Source organism: Ascidiella aspersa, chromosome 8 (assembly GCF_963924565.1).
Source record: "Ascidiella aspersa chromosome 8, kaAscAspe10.2, whole genome shotgun sequence".
NCBI lineage: Eukaryota > Metazoa > Chordata > Ascidiacea > Phlebobranchia > Ascidiidae > Ascidiella > Ascidiella aspersa.
The window spans coordinates 13,301,107-13,326,031 of record NC_139454.1 but is presented as its reverse complement, the minus strand read 5'-3'; the positions used below and the strand labels follow the sequence as shown (position 1 = coordinate 13,326,031).

Sequence of the window (24,925 nt, the reverse complement as noted above, 5' to 3'; positions counted from 1 at the left end):
TCTTTTTAAGGATACTTTGACCTGATGAAGCACGGTTGTGCGAAAGCTTGTCAATAACTCAATATAATTTGTCTCTTGTACAGTGCCACCTGATTCCACAACATATTGTGTGACCAAAAGACAAAAAAAAAACAATTTATGATTTGTTTATCAGAGAGAAAAAACAGCTTCTGAAGCACTAGGGTCATCACCTTTACTTAAAAAAATGTTTCTTTTTGTATTCTTAGTGTAATATTCAAGAGAACTGCAAAATGCCCTGTTGTTTGGTTGACTTAAATAATTTTAGTTTGGATTTTATTTGTCTTCTGTAGACAACTGGGGGAATTCGGTAATAAACCAGACTTAGAATTAATGTGACGACACAAAAAATAGTTAAATGTTTTACTTTAATATAATTTTATTCCAAATTTTAAGTTTCATAAATATTGTACAGGTGACAGTTGCTGTAACCCATTTAGCATGGGTTCAATCATGCGTCTTGTTGAAAATAATGTTCCTGGAATTTACATCCATTCTTTAAAAATTGGAGAATCTACAACAGAAGATATTTTAAATGGATTTTTTAAACCAATATCTGAGCAGGTTTGAGTCTAACTCATAACAATATGTATGAAACAATATGGTGTTTTTGAGTTAGCTAAATATTTAAACTGTCTTACTGCAGATTACAATGGCCTGTGACATGATCAAAGCTGATGACAATCTAGTAAATGGCTTCAATGCAATGGGATTTTCCCAAGGAGGACAGTTTCTGTAGGTTATACCAACACATTTGGACCTTTGCACATGTATTTGTGTGAGAATGATATATATATTTCAAATATATGTTTTTCAGCAGTTTTGCGTGGTTTATTGTTTTTTGTTACGCCTCCTTGTTGCCAGACTGATTAGTATAAATGGAAAACTTCAATATATATATATATATATATATATATATATAATACCTTTTTATTTCCTACCTTGCAGGAGAGCACTGGCTCAACAATGTGATGGAATTCAAATGAACAACCTTATCTCAATAGGCGGCCAGCACCAGGGTGTATATGGCTTTCCCAAGTGCCCCGGAGAAGAGGTTGAGTTTTGTGATAATCTTCGTGAACTACTTAACACTGCTGCATATCGGCCCCTTGTCCAGGATCAGTAAGTATAGTCATTTAGTTGTTATGTAGATTAAGGAGATCTCAAGGAATTATTGGTGAAATCTACATCAAGGAGAAATGCTAAAACATGCTAAATTTTTCAGATTTAAAATATATTGGCAATAATTTTACCAAAACCATTACCAATATTTGCAATTTCGGAATTTAGTTAAAAATTGTACACCAGTGGCAGGAAACCTTTCCCTAGTCGCAGACCAAACCAAACACAGCAATTCTCATCGGTAGGAATAAATTTCTCAAGCAACCTTGTTATTACTTGGGCTGCTGAGTTCAAGTAACAAATTTTTTTTGTTTAAGTAAGTATCCAAGTAAAGTAAATCTTGCTTAAAAACATCAAAATTCTTGAATCACACATATTCAGTCATAAGGAAAGGCCAAAATGTTGTTTATTTTCTAAATGAAGAAGTTTAAAACATTATTTACAGCATTTGAAATGTTATATTGCTCAGCTTCGCATCTTCTGGAAACTGCAAAATCTCATGCTGAGTTTTGTCTATCTAAAATGCCCTGTTTCGGTGCACAACATTACTGTGCTCACAATTCTAACATCAATAACACAAGTCACACTTTCAGCTAGAGACACTTTGTGAGGGTAGTATAAACAATAAAAAGAGCGGTATTGTGGAGGATGTGGGTCCGATTAATGAGTCTTCATTTATATAATTGCCAAGATGAATCAACCACACTCCTACAAGATTTGAGATGGCCTGTCTTCGTGAGGCCATTCAGGTCCAATTCTTTCCTTTAGTTCAGATACATGAACAGTCAATTTTGCTGTCTTCAGTCAAAGCTGTAAAAGCCTCTCTTTGGTTCAGTCACAAAAGCACTCAAGTTTGCTGTCTGAGTAGAAGCTATAAAAGCCTCTATCTCTCTCTCTCTCCGGTTTATATTGATTGAACACGCTATTTATAGACGAGAATCAGTTAAGAAAATTTCTGCGATAAAGAAAGATTTACGTCATTAATTCTTATAATACTTAACAAAATATCACGTGATAACAAGGCGTGGTTTAAACCTTTTTCACACTTATTTCTGACGCGAAACATACAAATTTTACGTCAAAATGCGATTGCGAAACAGCCTCTGTCTGCAGTTAAAATGTCAACAGTTTAAAAATCACACAACCGGGGAAACCGACTAATGTTCAGACCGCGGTGTTTTGAAACATATACAAAAAAAAACGGATGTAAATAACTTGACGCATAAAAATTGGTGTCAACAATTTGAATTTTGCAAATTCGCTGCAAATATTATGTGGTTGCAAGAAATCTACGTAACGGAATTTTACCGAAAACTTTCCGCTTATCGTTTGCACATTGGCTGCAAGGAGTGACGTAAACATTACATATGGTTACAAAGAATTTAGGCCATAGATTTTTACTGAAAATTTTCCGTTACGACACATCGATTAAAAAACAAAAATTCTCTGTGTAAACACAATATGACAAAATGGCTTCTACAAATATTCCCACGCTAGATTTTGGAACAGCTTGCATATTAAAAGCTGGTTATTTGTTTGTGAAATGTGTGTGGACACGTGGACGCGAAAATTGTTCGATCACATAACGCATTTGCGCAATTGTTTTAGTCAGATTCCTGATTCCTCGAGAAAGTTTTCTCTTTGGTGCCTGAATTAGCAACCGAGGACTTTGATGTCAGCGTTCGCTGAGTTGCTCGAAATTGTTGTGTGCTTGACACACCATTGCATTGCTGTGGATTGAGCTTTTCAGGCGATCTGTGCGGCAGCAGGGGAAACTCCCTGTTTGGTGCGTTGTAATTTTGACGTCACCGGAAAGCCATTCATTGTGCGCTGCGCTGTGCTGTGACCTTTCGCTGTCCAACGTGCTTTTGTATTCTGAGAAATGCGAAATATTTTTCGGCAGATGTGTGTTCGTATGTCTTGAACATTTTGATTGCAACACTTCAAACTTAGGTTATTAACATTTTGGTTATAGACACACATATTTTTTATACTTATATATATATATAGGCGCGACAGGTTACACTTAAAGTTTGAGACAATTAATTACTGGAATATGTATTTACTCACGTTACACATCTCTTGCGATTCAATACAAAATTAAATTCTATTGATTTTTTACATTGAGCAACATTTCCTTAAAAATTTGCATTTTTTTTTAGTTTGCACAATTGGTTCAATGTAAGTTTTAAAATAACGACGCATCACAAGAAAATACGCTTTGAAGTTGCTGCTTATTCACTATTGCTTTCAACAAAAGGCAGGAAATGGGGTGTTCCTAAAGTTGTGATTTGAAAGCTAATGTTTCGCGTGTGGATAAATCATTATGCTTGATACGAGATGTTTAAACTCGTGTGTAAACGCGGCTGCGTGATGAGAGAAAAACAGACAAAAACCCAAAACGTACCAAATGTTTAAAAGAATTCGGAAATTTAACACGAAATTATTTCGTGCACAACAAAATTAAGTCGTGATTCACAAGTTTAACGCGTTGATTTCAACTGTTGAGCTCCAAGCACAAAAATTAAGCTCTTTTAACATTTATCAAAAGATCGTGCGATCGATGTTTAAGCTTAGACTTCATAGATATAGACTATACATAATTTGCGAAATGCGATACATAATGGTTTAATAAAAAGTCGCACTAAAACAATTTACAGACCTTTCGGTCGGTATTTTAATAATTATACATATATATATTAAAAGTATAAGATTTTCACCTGATAAACTAGGCAGAATCAGTTATTGTGAAATCCATAATTCCGTTTCGTTTTCCATGATTCCAAACGGTGGTGATGTCTTTATCGACAACGCTTGTTTGTATTTCGTGTTTCGAATTCCAAGCAAATGCTTTGCTGACGCTATGGAGCGTCTCTTCACGTATCTTTCGATGAGATTATTTTCTTCTAAAGCTGGCTTCTTGCAAGTTCCAAACATGACAGTTTTTAGGCGGCCGTTTGTAGGTGGTCCATACAGATTAAGGCACATATTTTTTTTTTTTTGAGCTTCGTTTCTTCAGTCTTCTTGGGAAAGTAGTTTGCAGGTGGTTCGTTCCTCACACGTGGGCATCAATTTAAGGGGGGTGGGATGCGTCCGATTAATGAGTTTGCAGGTGGTTCGTTCCTCACTCGGGTCGCGCCAATTTGTGGAGGATGTGGGTCCGATTAATGAGTCTTCATTTATATAATTGCCAAGATGAATCAACCACACTCCTACAAGATTTGAGATGGCCTGTCTTCGTGAGGCCATTCAGGTCCAATTCTTTCCTTTAGTTCAGATACATGAACAGTCAATTTTGCTGTCTTCAGTCAAAGCTGTAAAAGCCTCTCTTTGGTTCAGTCACAAAAGCACTCAAGTTTGCTGTCTGAGTAGAAGCTATAAAAGCCTCTATCTCTCTCTCTCTCCGGTTTATATTGATTGAACACGCTATTTATAGACGAGAATCAGTTAAGAAAATTTCTGCGATAAAGAAAGATTTACGTCATTAATTCTTATAATACTTAACAAAATATCACGTGATAACAAGGCGTGGTTTAAACCTTTTTCACACTTATTTCTGACGCGAAACATACAAATTTTACGTCAAAATGCGATTGCGAAACAGCCTCTGTCTGCAGTTAAAATGTCAACAGTTTAAAAATCACACAACCGGGGAAACCGACTAATGTTCAGACCGCGGTGTTTTGAAACATATACAAAAAAAAACGGATGTAAATAACTTGACGCATAAAAATTGGTGTCAACAATTTGAATTTTGCAAATTCGCTGCAAATATTATGTGGTTGCAAGAAATCTACGTAACGGAATTTTACCGAAAACTTTCCGCTTATCGTTTGCACATTGGCTGCAAGGAGTGACGTAAACATTACATATGGTTACAAAGAATTTAGGCCATAGATTTTTACTGAAAATTTTCCGTTACGACACATCGATTAAAAAACAAAAATTCTCTGTGTAAACACAATATGACAAAATGGCTTCTACAGTATCAGTGCTGCTGCAATTCTAAATTGGTTCAAGCTTTTGGGCCAATTTTTACTATTCCAAACACGTTTTTACCTTTAAACATAAAAAGTAAAGTCAGTGCAAAACAACAACATGATGTGTTATGTTTAATACTGGAAAACAAAATGTAATTTTTATCTAAAGTACTCCCTTTTTAAAATCAAAATTACTTTAAAAAATCAATTAATGAGAAAATTACTTTACTTGTGCCTACCCCTAATTATAACAATGTATAGCTTTAAAGATTTTATTGTAATAGCTACGGCGATTATTTTTTGACGGTCGTTCAGTCTTTTTAAAATTTATGGTTCAATTTTATCAAAAATATTTAGTTAGGATTTATATTCAAAGTCATTTTAACCGTATTATATCTTCATTAGATCAATATAAGGTATAAAAAACATGTGAATAACGACGCCTAGGTTATTTAAATCAATGTATTTCTAAAATTTTGTCAAAATAAATTATTTTTAGGTCAAAATTTGTATCGGTATTAAACTATGCAAGGTTGAGATTTTTATAAACAATTAAACGGTATCGTGAAATACGAAATAGTTATTTTTCCTGAGCATCTTGTTTGTTTAATAATATTTCTTAGCAAATTTTGCACTGTCGAAATGACATAACAAAAACTCGTGTGTCAGCGTGGCGCAGGTGTTGCGCTAATCACGGCATAATACCACACGGGAAAAACGATCTCCGTATAGTATTGCAGGTGGCAGAAGGCTTTGTAATTTAGCATAGTATAGTCATGTACATGGAACTTAGGAAATAGCGCTGCTGCTAGTCCAAAAAGCTATTCTAACAAAATCAATCACACAAATTTCACCGGATTGGTTTAGTTTTTCGAATAGCATGTATTTACAATAAGCCCGTTTATATGCACGTTTAAGCCGGATTCGATTCTGATTCGTTAATTCATTCTCTCTCGTTTTGGCGCTGGAATGAATTAAGTTCTCTCGTTTCCTAATCTGACAAAAGGAGTGGTTTTCAATCCGTTCTCCGCTTAATCTGTTCGTTTCGCTGACGGCCGGAATTGTTTGATGTTGAATGACCTGCTTTAACGCAGTAAACATCACGCCACTTTTGGGGCATTATGACGTAACACGAACGGCTAGTCGTAAACAAAATAAGTTTAGCGCATAAGGAAAGAACATTACATACACTCGTTAGAATCAGATACTAATTTGTGACATAGGCGCTGGTCTAGAATCCACAACATATAACATTATTTGTGTTAGGATGCGGGTTTGGGTAGGTTGAAATAGTAATAGTTGGCCCACCCTCACCCAAATATTGTACTTTGCTTTAATAATTGTCTCAACGCTGTGGTAGGATTCTAGGCCAGCGCCAAATACAGTTTTATTAATGTTTGGCTTATCACCTTCTTTTGTCCGCTGTGCCATGTATATAGCGTTGGCCAGCACAAACAAGCTTAACTTTCCTGCACTTACATTCTGTGTGCCAGGTAAACTGAAGCACTATACAGACAGTCAAAAACGTACTTAATCGGCAAACCTAACTCAAGTAATTCTTATGTTTTTTTTAATTTTAGGTTAATAAAAACGAACAAGCAGCAATAAATTGCTACCGCAAGGAGTAGCCTAAGCCGAAAAATTGGTTGTGCATTAGAGGTTTACTGGAATATTACGTAATAATGCATATCAGTGCAGTTTGTACACTCAAGCTGGCTTGAATTTCGCGCTATGTAATTACGATGCTGGAACGGATTACTTTTCAAGCCGGCTTGAACCTTAATCTAATCTGCCTGAGAAAGGTTCATATAAACAGGCTTAATGACAAATGGAAAATGGAAAATCACAATCGAAAAAATGACCCAGCAAATACGTTTTGATAAATTTCACTAAATCGAAGCTTCACAATTATCTGAAGCAAAAACAAAGTTCTAGCTGAACGTAATGCAATAAACTAGGGCTGTGTGGTTAATTCTACCGACTCACAGCCATATATATTATATGGGCCGAAAATTTATTTTCGGGACATATCTTGTTTTTGCTCTTATTATATGGGCCGAAAATTTATTTTTGGGACATATCTTGTTTTTGCCCGAAAATGTTTCAGACCGATTTTTGTTCGAAGCATTATAGAAAAAGTATACATCGTAGAACTTTCAATTTTTCAGACATGGCGCCCACCGTGCAACTAACGCAGGGATTGCGAGTAGGGATATTCAAAGCAGCTTTCTTTAAATGCGGAGTCAGCGTTTTTTCGGCCGACCAATTACTTCGCGATAAGCTTCGCCTAATAATCAAGTGTCAATAGGATGTATTTACCGCCGCAAATTTAAATGCGAAATCTTTGAGTCTGCTAGCACCTGTTGTGGATGTTGCTCCAACCAACATACCAACATCAGGCTTAAACAACTGTTACGTAAAATATTCAGGACTCTCTACTTGACGGCCTGTCGTATGCCTGAGCACCACACGAGACGTCTACAATTATTGTATTAAATGCAGTCAGCGTAAATAAGAAATATTAAAGGCGAAAACAGTATGCGGCCAGCGACACAAAGAGAGCTCTGACGTGGAAATAACGAAAGGTTCTCCCAGCCTGCCCAAACCTGACTGTCATCATCTACCCAATCTTCACTAAACGTCTAAGCAATAAGAAAAAGGTGTTAGTGCAAAAGGTGGCAAACGATAAGGTATCAAGTGTGGAAAGATAAGAAATAAACAGATGAAATGCAAGGTGCCACAAGAGTGAAGATAAGAAAGAAAGCAAGTGAAAATGCAATGGCGCAAACACACATACGAAGGAATAAAATATTCCGTGTAACATCCCCCCATCACAATTTCGTTGCCCACCTGGGCAACATTGTTAACGTAGGGAATCCACACCGGGATACAGACGTGCCCTCAGTCCTATACGCTTCGGTCAGGCGGTATGGCTGGGTGTCCGAGTAGGGATATCTTCAATCGGGTGCTAGTTCCGTTCGTTCGGCTGCGTAACCTTCTTCTAGCGTTTGCGTGACTGCAGTCCCTCGTCGGTTGTTTATCAGGCTCCTGTTGACCGCTGCTCGGACTTGAACGATGTAGTTTGGGTTGCCAGGATTGAAGGACGCCTTGTTTGCCTTTCCGTCGCACCCTTCACCGCCTCACCCTTCACCGCCTCGGCATTTCTTGGTAAGGGCTGTCCTCGGCATTCCCTCGGCTGGAACCGGCCGATCATTCCGTTAAAGGCTCAAGGTGGTTACTGGAGACACTGTTGATCGTATCCCGAAATCATCAACTGGCAAACGAAGTTGTCGACCATAATAGGGTCCCGGACCAGAATTCTTTCGTCTAGAGAAGGAACGTCTCGACTTCTGATTTGGACCAGTCGTCGGTCGAGCATATGGTTCGTGCCGTTGTCGATCACCACAAACTTGATGCGATAGAAAAGGCCGTTTCGCTGTGTGTTTGCGATTGTGACGGTTGTTTCTCTCCTTTTCTGCAATCCAGAGTTGTGTGGAATGAAAATCAGCCGTTTCTTCTCGTAAATCCACTTCTCGTAAATCATTGAGTGTTACCAACAATTCCACCATCTGAAGGTGGCTTCCTCGAGAAACGTTGCACGACCAGGGTTAACCACGATAGGATCAGGTATAGCATTATTGCTAACGTTACCTACTTTCTGTAGAGGCTGACACGCAACGTTGGCGTGTACAGCTATCTTTGCAGCTTTGATAAAGTCGCGTTTTACATCAACGTCTTTATCAATCGTGGCAGCGAGCGTCCTGTCGCTTAAGCCGCGCAACAAAACCATATAAAGGATTTCGTTCTTTGTTGGCTGATCATTGTCGGCTGGGTAGGCTATATTTCCGAGGTTTTGTAAACTATAAACAAATTCACTCGTACTTTCGTTTTTCATTTGGCCCCTTTCTAACAATGCGTCACGTTTGTCGAAACAACTGTTTACTTCGTTGGCTGCTAAAGCACGTTCGATTATTATAGTAGACGATAACTGATAATAGGAAATCTTTGTCAAGGCAAGTTAATAACAAATGTTTTTTTAACATGCTCGTTCGCTGTGATGCATTTGCAATAAGACTCAAAAACGGTTTAAAACGATTTAAAATCAGCCCGCCCTCCGATAAAAAGGTGGTGGCAACGTAAACGACATCATGCCTGCGTGTAGCGCTCCTCCCCTCGACTGTAGGGTCCTGGCGTGCTCGCCAATTTGTTACGTAAAATATTCAGGACTCTCTACTTGACGGCCTGTCGTATGCCTGAGCACTACACGAGACGTCTACAATTATTGTATTAAATGCAGTCAGCGTAAATAAGAAATATTAAAGGCGAAAACAGTATGCGGCCAGCGACACAAAGAGAGCTCTGACGTGGAAATAACGAAAGGTTCTCCCAGCCTGCCCAAACCTGACTGTCATCATCCACCCAATCTTCACTAAACGTCTAAGCAATAAGAAAAAGGTGTTAGTGCAAAAGGTGGCAAACGATAAGGTATAAAACGTGGAAAGATAAGAAATAAACAGGTGAAATGCAAGGTGCACAAGAATGAAGATAAGAAAGAAAGCAAGTGAAAATGCAATGGCGCAAACACACATACGAAGGAATAATATAATATAAAATATTCAGGACTCTCTACTTGACGGCCTGTCGTATGCCTGAGCACTACACGAGACGTCTACAATTATTGTATTAAATGCAGTCAGCGTAAATAAGAAATATTAAAGGCGAAAACAGTATGCGGCCAGCGACACAAAGAGAGCTTTGACGTGGAAATAACGAAAGGTTCTCCCAGCCTGCCCAAACCTGACTGTCATCATCCACCCAATCTTCACTAAACGTCTAAGCAATAAGAAAAAGGTGTTAGTGCAAAAGGTGGCAAACGATAAGGTATAAAACGTGGAAAGATAAGAAATAAACAGGTGAAATGCAAGGTGCACAAGAATGAAGATAAGAAAGAAAGCAAGTGAAAATGCAATGGCGCAAACACACATACGAAGGAATAATATATTTCGTGTAACACAACTAGCAAAACTTTCGATTTAATAATTTGCGTATTAGGCACATAATAGTGTTTTTCATATTGTTTGAAACTAAAAGCCTGTTTTAATAGTGATTGCTCGGACCTAGCCATGGCAAAAATTTACCGAGTAAAAGTTTGCAAAAGTATAGCAAACCATAGTGCTTTTCAAACACGTAAGCTGGTCAAAATGTAATAAAATGGCCATACGCATTATCTACGTAAATTCTATTTATCAAATATATGTTTCGATTATTCCCCAAAATCCACGCCATATTTGAACCCCTTTTGCATCAAAAGCTTAAGTTAAGTGGGAAAATTTTCGGCCCATATCTGTTTTTGCTTGCAGAAACAAGTTAAGGAACATAAAAACAAAATATATAATATAAAATACACAATACAAAATACAAAATATTAAAAAATGAAAAGACTAAAATAAAAAATAAATCAATAAAATAAAAAAATAAATAAAAAAAAAAAAAAAAAATTAAAAATGAATATTAACAAATAAAAATTGAAAACTAAAAATAAAAAAATAAAAATCAATTAAAATAAAATAAAAATTGAAAATAAACACTAAGCCCTGAAAATATACAACAACCGCACCCCCGTCTAGTCTTTTTTGTTTTTTTTGGTTTGCTTGGTATGTTTCAGACCGATTTTTGTCCGAAGCATTATAGAAAAAGTATACATCGTAGAACTTTCAAATTTTCAGACATGGCGTAGAGTGGTATGAAGGTGCGATGTCGAGGTTTATAAGGCTGCACCCCTAGATGCCTTTGATTGGGGGACAAAAAAACAATAATGTGACGTCATCGCTTTAGTTTATAACAGCTATCTACTCCTATCTAGCGGCAGAGAAACTGCAATACAGAATGCTTTCATATCACTTGCTTTATTCAGCTCGCGTCGCGACGAGGCGGCTGCTGGTATCATGCTGCGCTTTATTGTCCAGCGCCGTGCAACGTTCATACAGTGAAGTGGTTTGTCGTAAACTAGGCGCATGCGACTTGCCTTTTAGAAAGAAGCTTCTCTTAGTAAAAAAAAATTATTGCTCTTACAACACAACATATTTTACCACCACAAATTAAAATGCAAATCCTGGAAGCAGTGTACACCTCTGTTAGCGCCTGTTGTAATTGTTGCTCCATCCAAACATATCAACACCAGGCGTGAGACTTATTGTGCGAAGTGGCTTGTCTAGTAAAAGTGGACGCATGCGAATAGTCTTTTGAAAAGAGGCTTCGCTTAGCAAAAAATAACTTATCGCTCCTACGAAACAACATATTTAGCGTCGCAAATATAAATGCGAAATCTGGTGGCAGTGTACGCCTCTATATTTGCACCTGTTGCACATGTTACTCCAATCAAACATATCAACACCAGGCCTAAACAAATTAAAATTGTAGAAGGGCGCAGCAAGCCAAACATAAAGCTGAATGCATTATTAGGGAGGACGTTACAAAGCTACGTTATAACATGGTGTCATACTAAAATAAATATTAAGAACTGCGTTTTATTGGATTTTAATTGGCAAAACTTTAAATTTAAAAGGTGGTTTGTTAGGCACATAAACTTGTTTTGCATATTGCTCGAAACTACAGATTTAAAGCCTGTTATACCAAAGCCATGGTAAAAATTTACCCAGTAAAAGTTGGCAAAAGTATAGCAAACCATGGACGTTAAACCATTTTAAGAGAATGATAATATTTGCATTTTAAACATGTTAGCTGACCAAAGTGTGATAACATGCTTGTACGCGCATTATCTACGTTAATTCTATTTATCAAATATATGTTTCGATCATTTCCCAAATACTACGACGCCATATTTGAACCCCTTTCGCATCAAAGCCGGAAGTTAAGTGGGGAAGTTTTCGGCCCATATCTGTTTTTGCTTGCAGAAACAAGTTTGGGAAAAAAATCAAATATATAATATAAAATATCCCCCCCAAAAAAATAATTTAAATTTAAAATAAAAAAAAAACACCAAGCCCTGAAAATATACCCCCTGACAAAATATACAACAACCGCACCCCCGTCTAGTGTTTTTTTGGTTTCCTATCCCATGTTTAAGACCGTTTTTTGTCCGGAGATTTCTAGAAAAAGTATACATCGTAGAATTTTCAAATTTTCAGACATGGCGTAGAGTGGTATGAAGGTGCGATGAAAAGGTTTATAAGGCTGCACCCCTAGGCGCCTCTAATTGGGGGGCAAAAAACCTAAAATATTGAGACGTCATCAATTTAGCTCTTTGTAGCTATCTACTCCTACCTAGCGGCAGAAAAACTCGATACAGAATTTGTTTATATCGCTTCCTTGGTTCAACTCGCGAAGGGACTAAGTGTTTGCTGACATAGGCGTTAAATAATTTTTTAGAGAATTGTTATATTTTCGTTTTAAACAAGTTAACTCGTCAAAATTCAATAACATGGCCGCACGCATTATCTACGTAAATTCTATTTATCAAATATATTTCTCGATCATTTCCCAAATACCTTGCCGTATTTCAATTTATTATCGCGATATTACATGAAAAAGAGGCAAGGCCAGTATAAAATAAATTTTCACCCATCGTAAAGCAGGGAGGCATTGCTAGAAACTTCATTTATATGACGTTCGTGAACTATGTCGCCAGATTGAATCATAAGTTAAAAAAACCTGAAAATTTTCTTGAAGGTAAAACTTTCAGGCGTCAAATGCCAGTTTGGCACTGTCTCTGGAAATAGAATTTTTGTTTTGAAGCGACAAAAATAAAAAAAAAATAAATGAATGAAATATTTTGATTGCAGACGATTATAAAATTAATTTTGCATAGTCTTCACCAAACTAACGTATAAGAAAAATAAACCCTGGCAACTACCCCTTTCGTATCTAAGACATAAGTTAAGGTGGGTGATTTTCGGCCCATATCTGTTTTTGCTTGCAGAAACAAGTTAAGTTTTTGCTTGCAGAAACAAGTCCCCCCCCCCCCCCCCCCTGAAAAAAAAATTAAATTAAATTTATAAATATACACTAAACCGTTTTTTACAACAACCGCACCCATTTTGTATTTGTGCATTTAGTTTTGACAAATTTCGACTTTTCTTTTTTAACAAGTAAAAAAATAATCACCCTATTAATAACTCATAATAAATCATCACGAATTAAAGATATGTTTTTGCCAATTTAGACTAAATCTGCATAAACTTTCACTTTTTGATAATCTTGTTTTGCTTTAAGGTAGGAAATATTTTGATTAAATTTAATTTTTAAATGTGCTTCATAGTGTTATGCTTCAAAGTTATAATGTTTGGCTATTCAAATAGCTTTTATTTTCTTTCTACAAGAGAAACTTGTCAAGCCCTTGACATGGATTTGCTGAATTTATTTAAAGTTGATTTAAGTTACTTGTTTTATGACATGATTTTCAATGTTATATTTTTTGCTTTTGTGCTATGTCAACTCCCAATTAAGCATCTTAAATCCACCGCGGTTTTGTTGTAATTTTGAGGACGTTTAAAATATCTGTAGAAAAAGGTTGGGAAATACTGGCCTAAATGTTGATATACATTTAGTTTATCTAGTTTGTTTGATGCTTTTCAACTTCCGACAAAACAGCTTTGGCTACAATCAAAGGTTATCTTATCATAAATGCCAAAATATTTAGCAATGTTCATACCTTGGAATATTTTCCTTCTTTTAAATATGAATATACGAAAAATAACATATAATTTTACTCCAAGAAATACTTTTTTTTATTTTATCTTTTCTGTTTGATCACAGTCTAGCACCCAGTAGATTCATTCACCCTTCTGCTAAATTGATTTAGTTTATTCATTGTGGGGCACTTATTTATGTAAGCGAAATTTATGTAATGTTTTTTTCAGCCTGTTTGTTTTTTGGGCAGTTTGCATTAACTTTTTACGTCATGGAGTAATGGTCATTGGTCTTCACAACTTGTTTGCTAAAATCATCTTGATAGAAGCCATCGGTGTTCCCACTAAGCGCATAATTTTGGGCACTTACGCACTTTTTTTCACGGTAGTGCGGAAGCAAAAAAAAATTAAAACCAATTTTTTTTACTAAAATTCGACTTTCAGTCGTCTTCTTTAGCCAACATTATCACTATCTTGCAAAGATTATTACATCTAATACCTTAGTTACGTCATTTTTACTTCACGAAAGTTTCGAAAAAGTGCCCAAATTAGTTTTATCCCAGCTACGTACGGATGAAAAAGTGCCCAAATTAGTTTTATCCCAGCTACGTACGGAACAAAAGGTGCCAAATTTCTTTTATCTGAGCTACGTACGATCAAAAAAGTGCCCAAATTAGTTTTATTCAAGCAACGTACGGACAAAAAGTGCCCAAATTTTTTTTGTTTGAGCTGCGTACGGACAAAAAAGTGCCCAAATTAGTTTTATCCCAGCTACGTACGGAACAAAAAGTGCCAAATTTCTTTTATGTGACCTACGTACGACCAAAAAAGTGCCCAAATTAGTTTTATTCAAGCTACGTACGACCGAAAAAGTGCCCAAATTAGTTTTAGCTGGGCTGCATACGACCGAAAAAGTGTCCAAATTAGTTTTATTTTAGCTACGTACGGACAAAAAGGTGTCCAAATTAGTTTTTTTCAAGCTACGTACGACCGAAAAAGTGCCCAAATTAGTTTATTTTAGCTACGTACGGACAAAAAGGTGTCCAAGTTAGTTTTATTTGAGCTATGTACGATCAAAAAAGTGCCCAAATAAGTTTTATTCGAGCAACGTACGGACAAAAAGTGCCCAAATTTCTTTTGTTTGAGCTGCGTGCGGACAAAAAAGTGCCCAAATTAGTTTTATCCCAGCTACGTTCGACCAAAAAAGTGTCCAAATTAGTTTTATCCGAGCTACGTTCGACCAAAAAAGTGTCCAAATTAGTTTTTTCCCAGCTACGTACGGAACAAAAAGTGCCAAATTTTTTTATGTGAGCTACGTACGACCAAAAAAGTGCCCAAATTAGTTTTATTTTAGCTACGTACGGACAAAAAAGTACCAAATTTCTTTTATTTGAGCTTTGTACGATCAAAAAAGTGCCCAAATGTTTTTTTATGTGAGCTACGTACGACCGAAAAAGTGCCCAAATTAGTTTTATTCAAGCAACGTACGACCGAAAGAGTGCCCAAATTAGTTTTAGCTGGGCTGCGTACGACCAAAAAAGTGTCCAAATTAGTTTTATTTTAGCTACGTACGGACAAAAAGGTGTCCAAATTAGTTTTATCCGAGCTACGTACGACCAAAAAAGTGTCCAAATTAGTTTTATCCGAGCTACGTTCGACCAAAAAAGTGTCCAAATTAGTTTTATCCGAGCTACGTTCGACCAAAAAAGTGTCCAAATTAGTTTTATTTTAGCTACGTACGGACAAAAAAGTGTCCAAATTAGTTTTATTTTAGCTACGTACGGACAAAAAAGTGTCCAAATTAGTTTTATTTTAGCTACGTACGGACAAAAAGGTGCAAAAGGTGCCCAAATTAGTTTTATTCAAGCAACGTACGACCGAAAGAGTGCCCAAATTAGTTTTAGCTGGGCTGCGTACGACCAAAAAAGTGTCCAAATTAGTTTTATTTTAGCTACGTACGACCAAAAAAGTGTCCAAATTAGTGTCCTAATTGTCGTAGACCTTTTTGCTTCGAACTGCACTAGTTTCTGACGGATCGGGTGGTAGTTTAGTAACTGCGAAATTTGGTTCGTGATTTTGTGATTGGCAAGTTTTTGAGCTACTAGTTTTGATTAGTTTACGGTGCCTATAGGCTCATTTAACTCATGTTTCACGACGAATTTTGGCTTAGTTTGTCTGAACAAGGTACTACAGTTGACAGGGATCTAAGTTGTGCATACAGGTTAGACACCAGGCCATGGTTCTCAGTAACTGGATTTTTTGCGATACGAGCAAATCTTTCGTTTTACAACTTTCTTTTGTCCTAATTTGGAGATTAATTTTAGCTCAAGTTGTCTGTGTTTAGAACTGTATGTTTTGTGGTATAGGAAAGTACATGCTTTATATAAAAAACCTCGCGTAATAGCTTTAAATTTTTTCAAACCAAATGATTGCAATTATCTGCGATATGCTTTTATTTGCAAAAAGAACTTTTCATGCTGTTTTTTAACGCTTAAAAGGTTGGGACTTTTCGAAGATAAAACTTTTAGGCACATTGTTTTGGTAAAACAGTGTACTATGCAAAATTATAATATACCCATAAAAGCAAAGTTGCGTGTTGTGTCAACTAACGGAGTAGCTTGAATTTATGTAAATAAAATCCTATTTTAATTAGAGTTATCAACTGAAGAAAAATGCGTAACCGGTTTAAAAGTCAAAAATGCTTACAAATGCTGCACTACGCGCGATATTTGCTTTGACCATTGGGCGGTTACACCACCGCGCTACGCTTGACCAAGTTCGCCACACAAACTACAATGTGAAAGCGCGTCTTTAACGAGCGCAATACTGCAAATAAAGAGACTAATTTTTATGTCTGGGAGAAATTAATTAAGATTATTGCGACGCCCCGTCTCTCCATAGGACTCTCAATATAGAAAAGCGGATATTAGCAGACTAAAAAAAGTTATAACCAAAAAAAGGTCTACTGCCTATCCAATTTAGCACTTTTTTGTTGGAAATGTTGGGCATCTTGCGCACTTATTTTCGGCTTGTGCGCAAAATTTTGGGCGCCTGCGCACATGGTAAAAAATTAGAGGGAACACTGGAAGCCATTATATAGAGCAGTGATTTACAAATTTGTGTAAGCCGACACAAAATTTAGGAAAATGTCAGACTAGTAAAATCTTGCGACCAAGCCTTTTCTGGTAAGGAGTGGGTCTAGGATTTTTGTTTCGGGGCTTACAAATTTTAAAAAGGGTGTCACAAATTTCTGTCATCAAACAAGTAACCTTAATAAATTTGATGTTCTCATTCATACTCGTGTGTAAATGTGACAATGTTAAGTTTAATACCTTCAAGAAGGCTCGTGCAACCTACAATTTTTTTGTGTTTATTATAGGTCAAATTTCCAAACTTTTTATTTGAAGGAAACCTAACACATTAATCATAAATCAAGATGATTTTGGTAAACGAATTGTGAGACATTTATCTCAAGAGCCGTATGGCAGCACAAAAACATTGTATAAGTTTGCGCATAGCAGAAAAAAACATATAACCCGATTATTTATGTTTAAATTTTTTCACTAAGGCGTCCTTGGTTTCCACCCCTGCTAATGGTATAGTACTAAGCCTAAGGTATCATAGACAGTTAATATTAAGCATCATAGCGGTATACACCTGTAAAACATTTTTTTTTATAGAAAGTGTATCCTCAATTTTATTGTGGTGTTTGTCCCAAAAAACTAAAATATGGTAACAATATTTATAGCCTGTGGTCTGCCAAGTAAACTCAAACTTTTTTTTTAGTTTAGTCCAAGCACAGTATTGGCATGATCCACTTGATGTTGAGGGATACATATCTAAGAACATTTTTCTACCTGATTTAAACAATGAAAAAGAAGTCAACCCGATTTACAAGGAAAGACTACAGAAACTTAACAAATTTGTTATGGTAAAATTTCTGAATGATACCATGGTAGAACCGACGGAATCAGAGGTGAGATATAAAGCATTTATAGCTGTTACCTTTTTATTTACAAACTAGAACAAATACCCGGCGTTGCCAAGGTTAAATACGGCATTTACTTGTAACAATAGTATGTAGCCTTTTGCAATAAGCGTCATATATTACGTGCATTCGTGTAATGCTCCGATTTTTCGTGGTTAAAAATGTATGAAGCCATCAAGCTGTTGATTGGTATTCACCATTGCATAATATGGTGTACCATTTCCATGTAAGTGTAAAGAAATGTGCAATTTAACATGTAACCGAAAGTAACATTCTGTGTTGTGCATACAATGAGTCCAGTAATAAATTCTCACAATTAAAGTAGGATGCGGCCCTTGTGAAAGCAGCAACAATATTGTGACCATTTAATCACTAATTCGCGTGTTACCAGCCTTTTTTAAACTTTCTGAAGCCGCATGTTATAGCCGTTGCATTAAAAAAATATTGGGGTATTTAACATCGAAAATCACTAACAAAGTAAAACCTAAGTCTTTGCAGCAATTGTTCGAATTGCGCAAAATTCCAGCAAATACGTATGTCCAACGAAAGAAAATCCTGTTTGCAAAGTAAATTTGCTTAGTGTTCAAACCGCTGCAATAAACGCAATATTTTGCAAACTCAAAAAGTATTGCATTGCTGTATCGTTGTCTGTGTAAAATTGTTGATGCCTAATGAAAGAATTTTAAGCAAAACGCTGCAATGAACGCAATATTTGTGAACTTAGAGTTTCTTTTACGTGATTAAACAAATTACAAGAAGCCATTAAACATAAAATTCTAAACTTTGCCACATTAAATGCTTAGTTTTACCAAGGCAATGTACTTAACGTGATTTTTACGGCCACGCAGGTTATTGCCCTATTTGCCCAAAATCGTATTGTGTTTAAATATGAAAACTAAACCTCTGCACTAAACGCCATATTAAGCTGCGTCTAACGTCAGACAAACCCTTAACCCGTTTGAAATAAAAATTGCTTACTGTTTAAACTGTGACAACCAACGCGATATTTTGCTAACTCTGCCTAAATTTTGCGAGGTTAAATTTTACTGCAAGTTTTCAACTTAAGTCTTTACTTGGGAACGTTGCACACGTTTGGTAATAATAAATTTCATAACGTGTGAAGTGATGTGTTTTTTGCGTTTACGTGTAGCCTATTGTAAAACAACAAAGGTGCTGGTCTTCCTTGACTGCTTTTCGCTGATTGTGTCTGAAATGGGGTAACAATGCTTTCCCACAATAAGACTATCACCTTATAAGGTTACGGCCTGTGTGAAAGCGGTATCTAATCGACTGACGTGGTATAAAGGTTGGCTAAAGCCGCATGTTACTGTCGATGGTTCAAACAAATTGTGACAATTTACCATGCAAGCGAAGTGCAATGTTAACAAACGTAAAACTTTAAGTTGTAACAGCAATTGTTTAGACTTGCGTGATATTCAAGCAAATAATCTCGGCACCAAACTGATTTCTTTCTATTTTACCCTCTCGCCCGCCCTCTCGATTAATAGGAGCAGTATGAGCGACCTTGCTCTCTCTGTTTCCTTGAGATCGCATGTCAGCGACCGAGCGGTAAACATGTGTGGCCGACCGACTGGCCAACAAACTTTTCAATTTATTATTATAAGAGATTAGTTTTTTTAATTTATTTTTTAAGTTTCTTATAAGTGTATATTTTAAAGTGTTTGTTCTTCAATCTGTTTGCAGGTGCTTTTTATATAACCGGATTGCTTAAAACAGGGGACACCAACGTTTTTTTCATAAAGGACCAACAATTTTAAGGACTAGCGATCGCAAATTACCCTAATGAATTTGGTTTAAAATTTTATCAAAATTTAGCATTTAATGAAGTAGTAATAATAAGAGTATTTTGGAATCATTAGGGAAATATGTCACACTGGGAAAAAATTGAAGCGTTGGTGTGATCTGGCCCAACAGCCCAAGTTTGTTGTTCCTGGCCTAAATGAACCAAAAAATAACTGTAATGTTTAATTTGTAAATGTTATATTATGTTCTGTAACAATCGGGTTATAAAACCAAAAGAACGGTAAATACCTTACACTTACAGCAAAAACGCTAGCTGACTTCCAAATATTATCATGCCAATGTTTATGCCGGGTTTATTTGTTAAACTTTTAAATATCCTTTTTAATCTGGTAAAATCCACAGGTATTTTGTCTAGTCAATGTTATTGCAAAACTCATCCTACTGGCTAGGTAGTAGGTACCAAACATTCAAACAACATAACTAAATTTAATTTGGTTAGAGTAAGATATTTCGTGTCACCCATTCAAAGTGAAGAAAATATATGTATAGAAATTGTTTTATTTTTAGTGGTTTGGATTTTATTCTCCCGGTCAAAGCGATACGATTGAAAGCTTGCAGCAATCTGCACTGTATACAAATGTAAGTATCTTGCCTGATTATGTTTTTTTCATTTTTAAAACACGAAAAAGCACAAAGCCATCATAGCCTTATTTGAAACTGTGTAAGTCCACTCCAAGTAATCAGTAGCAGAATTCAACTCTCAGTCAAGTCATTGTGAAAGCAAGTAAACTTTAATAAAACGTTAAACTATTAAACACAATTAGTGAAGTCCTGGTTACCACAATCACTAAAGTCCAAGTTAAGTCATTTTGGTCAAACGATTCAAGTCGAATCAAGTTAAAAACAGTGACTTAGTTCACTTAAGTCAAGTCATTAACCCAGCGTTTCTTAACCAGTGCACCACAAGGAAGGTAGCCAGGTGCGCTGCGAGGAAATGAAAAAAAAATGTTCCAAAAATTCTGCATTATTTTTAGAATTAGCGACTGAAAATGGATTCCAGAAATAAGACCAAAGTTTAGAATAACATCGACGTTGGAATAAAACACAGTTAGGAAAAAGATCAATATATTACGCCACTTAGATGTTGTACCGAAAATGAATTGGATTTGATTATGGCGTTGATTTAACCTTAGCAACTTTTTAAATCTGGAACTCAAAATTGAAAATATTTAAGTGACATATTCCAACACTTGAATAGTTTAAAATTGTCAATTCAGAATAAAAATGAAAACATCCTTTCATCCAGCGATAAAATTAAAGCTTTTCTTAAAAAAATTGGAATTTGGAAAAGGAAAGTTGAATTGGCCGGTTTGGGATAATTCTACATTGAAAAATTACCACACAGATTTATACGTTTTAATAAATGGTTACTACTGCGCATTTGGCTTCATTATGTCGTTGCGCATTTGGCTTTCATCTTAATGCTACTGAAATATAGATTATTCTAATTTAGATGTGGTTGCTTTGTGGGTCTTATTGTGTTTTTCCACCCAAACTCATAATTTGCAATATGTTAAGGACTAGTTTGGGACACGACCCCCAAAGTAGCTGCTAAGGAAACGATTGACTTTACTTTCTCGAGTAAGACGTTTATTCAACAGTACGACAATCAGTATGAGGAAAATACACATGCACACCAAGTGGTGTCGCATTAGGCTACAGCTTGTCTCTAATCACGAGATTACAAACTGCCCTTAAAATGCACCCGATTCTCTCGGTATCCACCCGACGAATGCTGACGCAATACAACGCAGTACAAAACAAAATTGCTCACAAAGAGATGACGCAGCGCTGAGAAAGCGGAGGCTGCAAAATTCACACAAAGTTTTATCCCGCCAGGAAGCCAAGTCGGCGGTAGCCGACTCGAACGGCAGTTTCCCGCGACCAAACGCATTAGTTCGACACAAAAGGGCTACAATAATTTAATTTGTGACATTTACCCCTTCTTAAAGACACTCCTTGCGATTGACTCATTTTAACAAAACACCAATTTAAAGCAAAAAACAAATCGAACTTCATTTCACACTTTACCCCAACTTAAAACAACTTTGCGATGGCACACAATAAATTAACAACACAAATACAACAGGAATTCAATACGTTATTAAACCGATTATAGCATTTTTGATGTTATGGCCCAGAAAATTGACGCTAGACGTACCAATGGCACATTTCGAGGGTTTGATTGTTACACTTGCGTCGCGCAGACGGGTAAACAGCTTCTCTGAAGCATCCAGGCGATCGCTCAACGAATCAGTGTGGATCAATATGTCACATACATGTTCAAGTCCTTTGAGAAGCGTTCGCATGGCGCGTATGAATGTAGCCCTGGAGTTTAACATGTCAAAGGGCAATATGAGAAACCCGCAAGTCCCCCCGTTGGTGACAAAAGCGATTTGTGGACGCTACTTCGGCGACAGGTATTTGCCAGTACCCCTTTGTAAGATCAACCTTCGTAAAATAGCTGCTCTTCGATAACTTCTGGAAAACCTTATCGCCTGTAGGCATCGGTTCAGGTTCGAAAATTGAAACATTGTTCAGCTTGCGATAATTGATGCAAATCATCTTTAAGTCATCTTTTTTTTAATATTACTATCGGAGAAGCGGGGTTCGTTGTCCGTCAGCTCAATGCGGTATTTGATAAAATCGATATCTCCCGGCGCCTTTCTTTGGGCAGGATAGTACGAATTGTTCTTTCAGTGTGAGCTCATGCAACACGTTTTCGCAGTCCTATCTCTTCTGTCAACTTGTACCCTTTAAATCAGTGGTTCTCAACCTTTTTGTACCCGTGGCCCCTTTTTGATGCTTTCAAATAGTCGCGGACCCCTTACATTTTCTGGTGTTATATGTGCGTTAGTTCTTTTTAATAAATCAGTATATCTGCCTAGTGCACCTTATGTTGGGTAAAGTAACAGACAGCACCAAATTACTTTATGACACGTTTATTTTAATGTATGTTCTGCTGCTACATCTCCGAAGTAAGTCTTTAAATGCGTGTTTGTGTTTTTGACTATAACGCATGTCATCTTTGCGAACCTTATCATAAACTAAAATCAAGTACAAGTGAGCTGTAATAATGATGCCTTCCGTTTCACAATCTATTAGTGTTATATCACAATGGAAGTGTTACGTCACACTCAATGCGATTTACAACATGTAACAATGTGATTTTATCACTTACCAAAATTGTGATATATTTCCCATCGCTAATTAAATAAATGTATATTAAGAAGTTTTTGCGGACCCCCCTGAAAACGTTTTGCGGACCCCCAGGGGTCCGTGGACCCCCGGTTGAGAACCACTGCTTTAAATAGTGCAAGCTTTAACTGCTCATAATCTACGGCGCCTTTGTTCGAGAGTGCAGAATAAACGTCATTTTCTTACCAGTGACAAAGGTACTAAACGACATCGCCCACACTGATTGATCCCACGTTTCGTTTGTGGCGATCCTCTCGAAACGCAAAAGGTTCGGCGGGGCTGCCGACTCGAACGGCAGTTCCCGTGGCCAAACGGATTAGTTCGGCACAAAAAGTCTGCCATAATTAAATTTGTAACACAATATTAAATGCCTTTTTTATTTTTGTATTTCTCTTTCGGCTTATCTCATAGAGCTCTGACCGTACTTTATATATAATAAATTTAGGAGGCCTATGCAATGACTTGCTAGTAATGTGTATGTCTGCAAAATTTCTGTTTGGACGAAGCATTGACTTCAAAATGGAAAATAATCGCTCCATAAATGCTCACATAGGCTAGCATTTTAGCCATTTTACATACAATCATGAAGGAGAATAAAAAAAATATTTTAATCTCTTTACTCCAAATGTACCCTTTGCCCTTAGGATCTCATCACTGGCTGACAGAAAGTATAACTTTGATCTGACTGGCTGTATGGGCCGCCCTACTAAAATAGTTATAATATTCATAAACTTGATTGTGTGTTGCAAATAACATGTCCAGATGTTGTCGCAAGCTCTCTTAGGCTACAGAACACAAAGACTTGTTGGTAAAATTGAGCATAAGATGTCTTACTAGCACACTTATTCACAAATTGTCAAATTTATCTATAGACTTACTATAAGGATTCAAAATTCGATTTTTAAGTAAAAACAAATAGTAATATTTTATGATCTAAGACAGAAAATATGACTTTATGACTTTAAAACTTTCTATATAGAGCTTATTACAACGCAGCTTTTTTTTAGTAATAACAATGTACTGCTATTTTTAGTTTCTTGTTATAATATTCTAGTGGTTATAAAAACACATGTTATCGTAATGTTATTTGTTGGTTTTACCACCTTTTTATTGATTACTTAGGATCAACTTGGGCTTCAGGCAATGGACAAGAATGGACAGCTGGTTTTTCTTGCTACAGTTGGAGACCATCTTCAATTTAGTGACAACTGGTTTGAGGCAAATATCGTTCCATACCTTAATGGCCAAGAATAAATATACATATATATTTTTTGCACGTATGGCGGGTGGGTGTTGTTGCGGGTAAAACTTCGAACCTTTTAGTATTGCTTACATGTATCCATATGCAGTTATTTGTAAACGAAAAACAAAATGCGACATTACAATAGTAAAATCTGTTTTACTTTCGATTAAAAAGTGATTTTGTTGTTGTCCATGATTTTAAAGTCGTTCAATGGTTAATTTTTTCTTCGTGTTTATTAAATCCCTTTGTTCGTAATAACATTAATCTAGGTGGACGTTAAAAATGTCGCCTTTGTTTTACTATGATTTATCTTATGAGTAGAACTGTAAGCTTGTTTTTAAAATCGTTAATGTCTCATGGTAAATCGACGAGGTTTTTATGTCAATTTTGTCTTTTAATTTTTTGTAATTATGGAAAGTGGTCACTGTGAAATCAAATATATGGCTTGTCCAATTATGTGTTTCCTTGTTGTCCAGTTGTGTGAACTTTTTGTATTTTAAAGGCATTAAAGTAGACACAACGCGAGGTATAAGTTTGCCATTTAGGTACTGCCGCCCCATTTTGTTAATAGGATTTCTATATTGTTAACCATAAAAAAGTAAGCAAAAGCTGGTAACCTCATGAGCTTAGCTGGCGAAAGAGCTTGCTAATTTTGTGAAAGAACAGCAAGCGATTCACTGCGATGAAGGGAAAGAGAAATTTGACTTTGTAGCAGATGCTAATCGAAATGAAGCGCATACGCCAACCGGCTCGAAGAATTTAAAATTGTAAAAGCCAATAAATTTGAAGAAAACAAAATAGTCGGCGCACATGAGAAGAGTGAATTTTAAGCGGAAATGAAAGGATTGCAGCTTACCAATAGCCGAGGCGAAAAACGCTAAGTACGACTAAGGCTTCAAAGTTG

General features: G+C 36.3%; 1 protein-coding gene across 1 annotated transcript in view; it reads left to right on the top strand.

The window, feature by feature from the left end:
• The window catches only part of LOC146136217 (palmitoyl-protein thioesterase 1-like), a 33,167-nt gene extending 8,683 nt beyond the window's left edge, over positions 1-24,484 (top strand). The window contains exons 2-7 of the mRNA XM_083395157.1: positions 434-582; positions 665-753; positions 967-1,140; positions 17,555-17,744; positions 20,088-20,159; positions 23,901-24,484. Of these exons, the coding sequence (XP_083251283.1) occupies positions 434-582; positions 665-753; positions 967-1,140; positions 17,555-17,744; positions 20,088-20,159; positions 23,901-24,032 (806 nt within the window). The 3' untranslated portion in view covers positions 24,033-24,484. The remainder of the gene's footprint in view (positions 1-433; positions 583-664; positions 754-966; positions 1,141-17,554; positions 17,745-20,087; positions 20,160-23,900) is intronic.
• Positions 24,485-24,925: the final 441 nt, after the last annotated feature.